This window comes from Vanellus vanellus (genome assembly GCF_965231255.1).
Source record: "Vanellus vanellus genome assembly, chromosome: 16".
Lineage (NCBI taxonomy): Eukaryota > Metazoa > Chordata > Aves > Charadriiformes > Charadriidae > Vanellus > Vanellus vanellus.
In genome coordinates, this window is record NC_138921.1 from 2,276,121 (window position 1) to 2,287,210 (window position 11,090).

General features: G+C 66.4%; 1 protein-coding gene across 2 annotated transcripts; it reads right to left on the reverse strand.

Moving 5' to 3' along the window:
• Nucleotides 1-840: 840 nt before the first annotated feature.
• GAS2L1 (growth arrest specific 2 like 1) lies at nt 841-10,764 on the reverse strand. Of its 2 annotated transcripts, XM_082491398.1 has the most exons (6): nt 10,535-10,764; nt 8,586-9,245; nt 6,171-6,278; nt 5,769-5,865; nt 5,128-5,455; nt 841-2,908 (listed from the first exon to the last, which is right to left on the reverse strand). In XM_082491398.1, the coding sequence occupies exons 2-6, from the start codon at nt 9,228-9,230 to the stop codon at nt 1,819-1,821; spliced, it is 2,268 nt and encodes a 755-aa protein (XP_082347524.1). In that variant the 5' UTR covers nt 9,231-9,245; nt 10,535-10,764; the 3' UTR covers nt 841-1,818. The 2 variants fall into 2 exon arrangements, with proteins under 2 accessions (XP_082347524.1, XP_082347523.1); XM_082491397.1 differs by lacking the exon at nt 10,535-10,764 and having other exon boundaries at nt 8,586-9,313.
• Nucleotides 10,765-11,090: the final 326 nt, after the last annotated feature.

The window sequence follows — 11,090 nt, forward strand, 5'->3', positions numbered from 1 at the left end:
CGGCGCTGGGCGCGCGGCCAGCGGAAACGGGGCTCAGCGCCTCTCCGGGGACAGGATGGTCCTATGGGAGGTTGAGCAGCAGCTCTTTGCCCTGTGCTCTGCTGCAGCCTGAAGCTGGAGCCTCTAATGGTTCCACCAAGGTCTACAGCAGCATCCTCATGGTGCCCAGTGCTGGGGGGATGCAGGGTCCCCTCCCGGCCCCTGAGCCCCTCCTGGGGTTTGGGATGGTTGTCCCCAGGAGGTGCAGCTGGTCCCTGCGGGGGGACAGTGCTGGCATGAGCGGGGATGGGCATGAGCACTGAGTCCTGCTTTGGGACATCCCACCGAGCACTGGTACCAGTACCAGGCAGCCTGTGGGGCACTGGCACTGCTCTAGGACACCCTATAGGACACCAGCCCCGCACCCAGGGGAGGTGCAGGGCAGGGACCACAGTGGACACCCCGCTTTGGGAACCCCCAAGTCACAGCAGGGTGGTGGCCACCAGGAGGTCTGGACCCCACGGCAACCTACAACCTGCCCAGCCCTTGGCCACCACCAGACGATGGCCGTGTCCCCCTGGTGAGTGGCTCTCGGGTGAAGACTCTCGGCCACGGAGCAATTCTGGCCCCAGGCAGCCCCAGGGGCTTTGGGGACATGGAGGGGTCCCAGATGCAGCCATGGCTGCAGTGGGGTGCAGAACATCAGGGCTGACCCTCACCCCAGCTCTTCCCTCCACACCTCCCAGTCCCCCTAAAGCCCTCATCCCTTGGGCTCAGGGGGTCTCGCGTCCCTCCTCCTCCCCACCGGCACGTCCCAGCCCCCCAGGACAGACAACTGGAGGCAGTGGGTTCAGCTCCATTGGTCTTTACTGGCTTGGGGGGGATGCGTGGGGCTGGAGGGGTGGGGACCGCGGTGGCCCAGGCAGGGGGCTCCACGCATAGCCCCATCCCGCCTTAGGGACATCAACATGCTACAGACGCAGCTGTGGCCAGATGGGGGCTGCCGGGTGCTGGAGAGGAACAAGCGACCCCCAAAAATACAGGTTGTGACAACAAGCTGCATGTCCCCAAGTCGCCTCAGATGTGGAGAGAAGAAGAAGAGAAGAGAAGAAGAAAGAGGAAGAGAAGAGAGAAGAAAGAAGAGGAGAACAAGAGAAGAAAGAAGAAGATGAGAGAAGAAAAGAGAACAGAAGAGAAGAAAGGAGAGGAGAGGAGAGGAGAGGAGAGGAGAGGAGAGGAGAGGAGAGGAGAGGAGAGGAGAGGAGAGGAGAGGAGAACAAGAGAAGTCAAGTCCAAGAAGAGGAAGAGGACACGAAGAGAAGATGACAAGAGGAGGATAAGGCCAAGAACAGGAGAAGGACAAAGAGAAGAAGGACAAGAAAAGGAGAAAATGACATGAAAAGGAGATGACAGGAGGAGAAGGCTAAGAGGGGATGACAAGAAGAGGAGACAAAGATCAGAAGCGATGAGCCGGTTGCTCTCCAACGTTGTTCCCAGGGGACTGGGACACAGCTCTCTGCTCCGGCCACCAGCGTGGCCACACCATGGCCACCCCTATGGAACCGCTCCCCGTGGGACTGGGACGCGTGCGGGTCCCTTTGCGCCTGGCTGGGGCCGGGGGGCTCCTCGCAGGGCCCAACCTCAACTGCCAACAAGTCACCAAGCGAAGGAGTCCCACCCCCCCGGCCACCCCGGGTCCACGGCCATCGCTTTGCCGGGGCCTTTCCATGCAGGTGCCATCACCAGCAGCAGCTCCACAATGTCCCAGGGGGTGGCATGGCCACCAAGCCATGGCAACCAAGCCATGGCCACCGAGCCGTGGCCACCAAGCTGGGCATCTCACGGCCAGGCGTCCTCGTCCAGCCCCTCGCGCTCCCGTGGGACCCAGGTGGGCTCCAGGAAGGAGGAGAGGACACTCTGCAGAGCCCCCCAGGGCTTATGCTCCCCAGGCTTGGGGGGCCGGGGGGCTGCCCCATAGCCCCGTGGGGTGGGGATCTTGGAGGGCTTCTTGTGGGGCTGGGTGTCCAGGCGGGGCTTGGCCAGGGGGCGCGGGGACGGCGCGGGGAGGGAAGGCACCGGCTCGGGGACCCCCGGGGGACCCTCCGCCATGGCGGGGGGCTCCGCCATCTCCCCCAACTCGTCCTCTCCCGGCGCCCAGTCGGTGTCGGACTCGGGGCCTCCCCGCGTCTCCCGGGTCTCCCAGGAGGCCGGGAAGCAGCAGCTTTCGTCGGAGGAGCTGGAGAGGGCCCGTCGGCCCCCCGCGTCCCCCGTTTCGGGGGCGGCCGGCGGCGGGGGGCCGTTCCCGCTGCCGTTGCCGCTCCGCCGGCCATCCTGCTTGGCGAAGACGTTGAGGGAGGAGGAGGAAGAGCTGGAGGAGCAATAAGCCGAATCGGCGGCGGGACCGGGGGGAGGCGGCAGCGGCGGCGGCGGGGGTCCGGGGGGGTTCTCCCCATCTTCCAGCTCCGCCATCAACCTCTTGTTGGCCAAAAATTCCTCTTCCAGCCGTCGGAAGAGCTGCTGCTCCTGCCCGGGCTCCAACCGCAGCGGGGTCCGTAGCCCCCAGCCCAGCTCCTCCAGCTCCCCGCCATCGGGGGGGTCCCCGGGGACCCCCTCCTGCAGGGAGGAGCGGCGGGGGGGGGTCCGGCCCCGGCGGGAGGGGGGCTCTGCCCTCGTCCAGGAGTGTTGGCCGTCGGGCCGGCGGCTGATGAGGAGCAGGGGTTGGGGGCCAGGGGGGCGACCGTGGCTACGAGCCCGCGGCGGGGTTCGGCCAGGCCCGTTGGGGACCCGAGAGCGGCCCCGTTCCTCCGGGGGGGGTCGGGAGGGAGGGGAGGGCTGAGCCCCCCGGGGGGGGTCCCGGCGACGGGGGGGGCAGCTCTGGGCGGAGGAGGCGGAGGAGTCGCTGTCGCCGGAGCAGCGGCGGGCGCGGGGCCTGGGGGGGGGGACGTGGAAGGGGTCAGGGGGTGGGCAGTGCACCCCCCATTGCACACACACCCCCCCCCTCCCAGTTACCCCCCAGTGCCTCTCCATTGCCCCCACAACTGCACTCCCCATCCCCCCCATTGCCCCCCTTTGCACCCCCCACTGCACACCCTCATTGAACCCCCCATTCCCCCCCTTAATTGTGCCCCCACTGCCCCCCCCATTCCTCCCCATAGCAGAACCCATTGCCCCCCACTGCATCCCTATTACTCCCATTGATTCCCCATTGCTCCCCCCATTTCCCCCATTGCCCCCTATTCCCCTCCATTGCCCCCCCATTGGCTCCTTATTGCACCCCCCCATTGCACTCCCCCATTCACCCCACTGCCCCCCATTGCACCCACCATTCCCCCCCATTGCCCCCATTATTGCAACCCCCCACTGCCCCCCATTCCCTCATTGCCCCCCCTTGCTCCCCCTATTTTCCCCCTTGCACCCCAATGCCCCCCATTACACCCCCCGTGGCACCCCGCCATTGCCCCCCATTCCACCCCCCCATTGCCCCCAATTTCCCCCATTCCCCCTCCACTCCACCCCATTCCACCCCCATTGCCCCCCCATTCCTCCACTGCCCCTTTTCCACCTCCATTCCCATTGCCCCCCATTCTCCCCATACCCCAATTGCCCTCCATTCCACCCCCATTGTCCCCCCATTCTCCCCACTGCCCCCCATTCCACTCCCAATTGCCCCATTCCCCCATTGCCCCCCCATTTCCCCATACCCCAATTGCCCCCCCATTCCCCCCCATTCCCCCCCATTCTCCCCATTACCCCCGTTTCCCCCATTGCCCCCCATTCTCCCCATTGCCTCCCCTTCCTCCATTGCCCCCCCATTCTCCCCATTGCCCCCCCACTTCCCCATACCCGAATTGCCCCCTCATTCCCCCCCATTCCCCCCGTTTCCCCCATTGCCCCCCATTCTCCCCATTGCCCCCATTCCACTCCCCATTGCCCCTCCATTGCCCCATTGCCCCCCATTTCCCCATACCCCAATTGCCCCCCCATTCCCCCCGTTTCCCCCATTGCCCCCCATTCTCCCCATTGCCTCCCCTTCCTCCATTGCCCCCCCATTCTCCCCATTGCCCCCCCACTTCCCCATACCCCAATTGCCCCCTCATTCCCCCATTGCCCTCCATTCTCCCCATTGCCCCCCATTCTCCCAATTGCCCCCATTCCACTCCCCATTGCCCCCCCATTCCCCCATTCTCCCCATTTCCCAATTGCCCCCCATTCTCCCCATTGCCCCCCCACTTCCCCATACCCCAATTGCCCCCCCATTCCCCCACTGCCGCCCATTCCCCCATTGCCCCCATTCCACTCCCTATTGCCCCCCATTCCCCCATTGCTCCCCATTCCCCCCATTCCCCCATTCCCCCCCCCTTGCCTCATTGTACTTCCATTCCACCCAATTCCCCCCACTCCCCCAATTCCCTCCGTACGCCCCTCCCTCCCTCCCGCCCCGCCTGCCAATCATTGGCGGGGGCGTGGCCCCGACAAGCCCCGCCCCGCCGCACGCCGTGCGTACCGCGCCTGCGCACTGGCAGCGGCGGGAAGAGAAGGTGGCGGGGGAGGGGGGGGTGGAGGCGAGGGGAATTCCATGGCCGTGACCCACAGAGTACGGGTGGCATGGGGCAGGGGTGGGTCGGGGCTTCACCAGGCCTCACGGGGGACGAGGCCTTTGCCCCATGGCAGGCCCCAGCCCCACGGCGGGGCGTCCGCCATGGGGCTGAGGCCTGCTGTGGAGTTGGGCCCTACTGTGGGGCTGAGGCCTTGCCATAGGGCCAGGCCCTGTGTGGCTGAGGCCTTGCTGTGGGGCTGAGGCCTTGCTATGGGGCTGGCCCCTGTTGGGCTGAGGCCTTGCAGTGGAGCTGAGGCCTCCCACGGGGCTGAGGCCTTGTCATGGGGCTGAGGCCTTGTTATGGAGCCAGCCCCTGTGGGTGTGAGGCCTCCCATAGTACTGGGCCCTGCTGTGGGGCTCAGGCCTCCAATGGGGCTGGGCCCTGTCACGGGGTTGAGGCCTTGCCATGGGGCTGGGCCTTGCTGTGGGGTTGAGCCTGGAGGCAGTGGGGGATCCCCAGCTGGGCTGGGCTTCCTTTCTCTGACACAGGGTGACAGCAGGCAATTGTCCCCCCCCCAGCCCACCCCAAGCAGCACCCATGGGTACCCTACCTGAGGGTGCCGGCTGCCCGCGGCTCGGCGGGGCTCCTCGAAGGGCTGGCAGAGCTGGACAGGGAGGCCAGGCTGCCCCGTGGGGGCAGCCCCTCCTGCTTGGCACTGGCCAGTGGCTTTGGGATGCCCGTGTCCCCGACACCCTTCAGCTGGTGGCTGCCCCGCTCCGTTCTGGTGTGGCTGCTGTCCCCCCCGCCCGAGGGGGGGCCGGCTGCGCGGGCACGGCGGGAGGTGCTGGGGCTGGGGGCGCAGGGCGCAGGGGAGAAGCTGCCAGGAGCTGGTTTTTGCGGGGAGAAGCCCGGGGTGCGGGGCTGGGGCAGGCGGTGAGCTGGAAAGGGAGACACCAGGGGGTCAGGGGGGTACATCCCTTGCCACCCACATCCCCCTCACGTCGCGCTGACACCCGCCTTTTCCCAAGGGCGTTTCCAAGGCTGTAGGGTTAATCACCTTGGGGAATTAATTGGGTTAAAAGCTTGCTTTTTCTCACTCTCCCATTTTCCCTTTCAGCCGGATCAGCACCCCGAGCAGCCCAACCCCAGGGAAAGGAGCCCCACGGATTGCTGGGAGTGACGAAACGTGGTGAGCTGGGCTGGAGCTGGCTGGGGGATGGCAGTGGGTGGGGGGTCCCCGGGGGCACTCACAGAGGGAGGAGCAGCGGCACGGGTCGTGCTTGTCCAGGTAATGTTCCAGTGTGTCCCAGCCACCGCCGACGCGCACCATCACGTGGCTCCTCAGCACCTGCGGACAGCCCGGGTCACCCCCAGGATGTGGCCAAAAAACCCACCTCACTCCTGGGGGGGGAAGAGGGGGGGAGCTACGCATGTTGGCCACAAACAGCCCTTTCCCCCCCCCCCCCCCCCGCCAGGTCCCCAATGTGGGGGAGTAAATTCAGCTTGGGGTCCACCCCACCATGGGGTGCCTCAGGATGTGTCCCCACCGTGGCGAGGAGCGGGGGAAGGAGGAGAGTTGGGGGGGGGGGGTGGTCCCGGCGTGGTGGGAGGGGGTGATGGGGTGAGAGACGCGGCGGCGGCGGTGGCTCTTACTCGGACGAAGATGAGGGTGTTGGAGTCGCCCACTTTGTATTTACCCTCGGAGACCTTGACCATGGGGAACTGCGAGGGGCAGGAGCAGCAGCCCAGGATCTCCCGCACCTACCGGCAGAGAGGGGAGAGGTCGGGGGAGGTGTGGGGGCGCAGACCCCCATCTATAGGGCTGGCCCCTATAGATAGGTGCAGGCGGAAGGGCTGCATAGAGCCCACGGAGAGGGGGGGAGCTGGCTTGGCCCCAGCCTGGCAGCTCCCCCCCCCCCCCGACTTGGGTGGGTTTGTGTGGGAGCCTGAGCTGGTGGCTCTCAGGGCAGACCTGGGCGGTGGGGGGCAGCCCCGGGCAGTGGGGGGCAGCCCCGGGCAGTGGGGGGAACCCACAGCACCCACACGCCCTGGGTGAGTGGCCCGGCGTGGGGTTGGGGGTTGGGGGGGCTTCCCACAGCCGGCCCACCCCTTCAGCAGGCTGAGAACGGGCACAACTCGCTTCATCTGCCGCCAGCCCCGCTCCACAGAGCCCACCCGCTCCGGGACCCCCGGGTGTGGGGAGCTCAGCGCCACCCCAAAACTGCGAAGGAGAAAATCCCCCCAGCCCTGCTAATCCCCAAACCACGGGGGATTTGCCTCCCGCCCCCTTCCCCAAACACCCCGCTATGGGGCAGGCACCTCTGCACCCCACATCCGCCCACAGAAAAGGCTTAAACACCCATATTTTTTTTTTTGCCTCCCCCCAAATAACTTTAGCATCTGGCACCGATAAAAAGCCGAAGGGAGGGTTTGGGGGGGGGGGGGGGGCTGGCCAGGGGACACTGCCCCCCCCATCGCCGGGGGGCTGCCGGCCGACGTTGCCTGCCCGCCAGCTGCCCGCTCTATGTGGGGCGGCCGCCCGGGGCCAGGGGCTGACGTCAGGGATTAGGCCGGGAGCCACCGGGGGGGGGGGACGCAGGGACACGGCCGCATCCTGCTCTGGCCCAGGGAAAGTGTGTGTGTGTGTCGGGGGGGGGACGACAACACAGCGCCACCTCCCCCATCCCTAAATTTGTTGAGTGGGTTATTTTATAATAAATTCCTCTTTTTTTTATATAGTTTTATAATTAATTCCTCTTTTTTTAATGTTGGTTTTGTTTTGTTTTTTTTTTTTTTTGTAGTTCTGCCTTTCTGCCCATCCAACCAAGGCAGGATCCGCTCCGGTTCCCATCCGGGGCGGCAACTGGATGGCAAGGTCAGCCCCAACTGGGGAAACTGAGGCACTGGGGAGGGGTCGGGGGGGGTGTCCCTGACCCTGCTGCCATCCAGGGAGGGGGGACACATACAACACATGGGGAGCAGCCGGGCCGGATCCGGCACCCTCAGGCTCCTCCCCGGCTCCAGCGCTGCCCATAAAAGCCGATGGCGAGGAATTACGCAGCCCGGAAAAATGCAGCCGGGGTTGGCAGCACCCGGCCGGGGGGGGGGGACGGGGGACTGGGGGGGTTTGGGGGGCAACAGCAGAGGAAGAGGGGTGTGTGTGTGGGGGGGGGCCTTTGGCAGCAGAACTGGGTGGAAGTTGGGGTGGGGTGCGCAGGATGCTCCCCCCCCCCCCCCCCGCAGCGTGGCGGCTGCGGGACTTAACGAGGAATCGGGGTTTCAATTAAAAAACGGCTTTGAGCTTAGGGAGTCAGGGAAGGGCAGACCCCCCCCCCCTCCCTGTCCCCCCCCCCCTCAGTGTCCCCTCCCCTGTCCCCGTATTAATCCGCTGCCTCGCGCGCGGGCCGGATCCTGCACCCAGCCCGGCTTTAATCCCTCCTGAGCCTCCCAGCACCCGCGGGGGTCCCTGCACCCCAACTCCTGGAGAGGATCCCCCCCCCAAACCTTCTTGACACTCCAAATCATGGCTGTGAGCAGCCCCCCAACGTCCCTCTGTCTGTCCCCGGGGACACCAGCCCCAAGGTGCTGGGGGCAGGAGGAGGGGGGCTGGATCCAGGCAGAAGGTGGGGACCGCTGTGTGTCTCCCCCAGCCATGGAGAGGAAGTGGCAGGGGTGGAGGTGACACCCACGTGACCCCTGTGATTATGGCCGCGGCCACCAAAATAACCCCTCCTGAGGTCAGGAGGCTCCACAGGACGTGTGGGCCTGGTTGGGTGGCCGAGGACCTCCCATGGGCCACAGAGAGCCCGGTTGGGTGGACAGAGGGGACCTCCCACTGGCCGCGGAGAGCCTGGTTGGGTGGATGGAGAAGGATGTCCCATGGGCTGCAGCCAGCCTGGTTGGGTGGACAGAGAGGACCTCCCATGGGCCATAGAGCAGCTGGTTGGGTGGACAGACAGGACCTCCCACAGACCGTAGAGACAGACAGGACCTCCCATGGGCCATAGAGAGCCCATTGGGTGGACAGACAGGACCCAAGCACAAGGCTCCCAGGGGAACGTGTCTCACCAGCTCATCCAGGTTCTTCAGGTCGCAGAGGGAGATGGGCCGGGCCCTGCCAGGGTAGGCAGCCACCTGGGTGTCCCGGCTCTCCTGGCACGTACCCAGCACGCCGTAGCCCATTTGGTCTCTCATCTCCTCCTCGATCTCCTCCTCCATCTGGATCAGCATGGGGGCCAGCATGCCAAACTTGGAGCCCCTCCTGGCCACCTCCAACAAGCAGAGGACAAAGTTCTTCTCATTCTTCTTCAGCACCAAGTCATTGGTCTCGAACATGAGAACATCCTGGATGCCGAGGTCCTGCCGGCACCACTGGATGAAGTTGGAGACATTATCCCGGGCAATGAAGGAACCAGGCACCACGTTCTTGGCTTGGAAGATGACCTCGTTCTGGGGGACGCGCATATGGGCGCCCACCTCGGGGTGCCGCTGCTGGAAGTCCAGGGCGATGCGGTTGACATTGTTGGCGTGTCGGCAGAGGTGACAGCCCGTCTCCAGGCTCTCCAGGAAGGTGTCCACCTGGATGTCCAGATCGTAGAGGGTGTTGAACCACTCAGCCAGGTCCTCCTTCATGGCCTCCAGGTACTCCTCGCTGGAGCGGAAGGGACGGATGCTCTTGGAGGCGGCCGACTGGATGTGACTGGGGTCGGCCATGGTGAGCTGCTGGCCCTGGGGGGGGTGAGGGGGGACAATGGGCATCGATACAGGCAGATGTGGGCAGGGAACACCCCCCCCGGACCCCCTCACCCCCCCCAGCCCTGGTGACCCCTCCGTGCCTCAGTTTCCCCCACCCCATAACCGTGGGCAGGAGGGTCACCACCACCATCTCCAGAACCTGCCTGTCCCTGCCAGCACCCCGTGTGTGTCCCCCCGCCACCCCGTGTCCCCTCTCCCCCCAGGTTTAATGTGTCACTTGTCACCAATGTCTCCCCCCCCCCCTCCCCAACCCCACTCTGGGACAGTGGTGGAGATACCCCCCCCCCCCCCCCCAAAGCTGCCCAGTCATGGTGGGTGTCACCACCGTGGGGGCAGGTGACACCCTGAGGGCCTGTGGCTGCCCCCGGGGACAAACACACACACACACACACACACACACACACACGCCTGGAGGACCCCCCCCTGCCCTCCCCAGCTGGATTGGGGGGGGTACCAGAGGCGGTGACCCCCCCCCCCCCCCCCCCCCCCCTCCCCCCACTGCTGCCACCCACACCTCGGGGGGGGGGATGTCCCTTCCCATGGGGGTGTCCCTGCTCCTGGGGAGGTGTGGGGGGTGGTCTCTCAACCCTGGGGGGGGGCTTCGTTGGGGGGGGCACTGTGGGGCTCTGCCCGAGGGTGGGGGCTCCTCTGTTGGGGTGGTGTCTGCCGGGGGGGCTCTGTCCTGGGGGAGGGGTGTCTGTCCCTGCTGGGGGGGCGGGGGGGGGGGGAGCTGTACCCTTCCCTGGGGGGGGTGTCTCTACTGGAGGGGGGGGGCGGTATCTGTACCGGGGGGGTCCCCATTCCCTTGGGGGGGGGGGGGATGTCTTTCTTGGGGGGGGTGGTGTCTCTCCGGGAGGGGGGGGGTGTCTCCTGCTGGGGGGTGTCTCCTGCTGGGGGGCGGTCTCCTGCTGGGGGGGGGTCTCCTGTTTGGGGGGGACGACACTCCTGCTCGGGGGGGGTCTCCAGCTGGGGGGGTGTCTCCTGCTCGGGGGGTGTCTCCTGTTTGGGGGGGGGACACTCCTGCTCGGGGGGGGTCTCCTGCGCGGGGGGGGTCCCTTCCGCAGGGCGGTGGGTCTGTCTGCCGGGGGGGGGGGGTGTCACCACCTGCGAGGCAGATGCCGACTTGTGCGGGGGAAGAGGGGGGGACGGGACGCGGCTTCGGGGAGGGGGGGACGACACGGGGACGACAGGGACAGCGCCACCAACCCCCCCCCCCATTCCCCGATCCCCCCCCCCCCGCCCCCCCCCCCAAAAGCACTCACCGCCGGCTCCGCTCTCCGCTACCGCCGGGCCGGGCCGCGCCGCCCGCCCGTTCCCCGCTGCGGGCCGGGCCGCGGCTCCGAGCGCCGGGGGGGCCCCTCCGCCTCCGCCACCGCCGCCGCCGCCATCCGCCGCCGGCAGCGGGGAGGGGCCGCGGCGGGAACCGGAGAGCGGAGAGAACCCGCCGTCCGCCCGCCGCGCCCCGGGCCGGGAAGTTGGAGGCGGCCCAGAAAGGGCCGGGACGGCGGGGGCGGATCTGTCCCGGCAGCTCCGGGCTCCCCCCCCCAACTCCCTCCCTCCGCCACCGGGAACCTCCCTCCGGGGGGGGGACACTCACACACAATTACACAGGGACAGGAGGGGCGCAGTGCCACCCACCCACCCCCTCCCCAACCAGGGATGCTCTGGAGAGAGGCCCCGAAGTGATTCGGTTATAAACAGCGGGAATTTTATTTTATTTTTTTTTTTTTAAATTTATTTATTCTTCTTCTTTTTTTTTTTTTTTAGAAAAAAAAAAAAAAACAACCAAAAAACATAACCATCACAACCATTAACAGC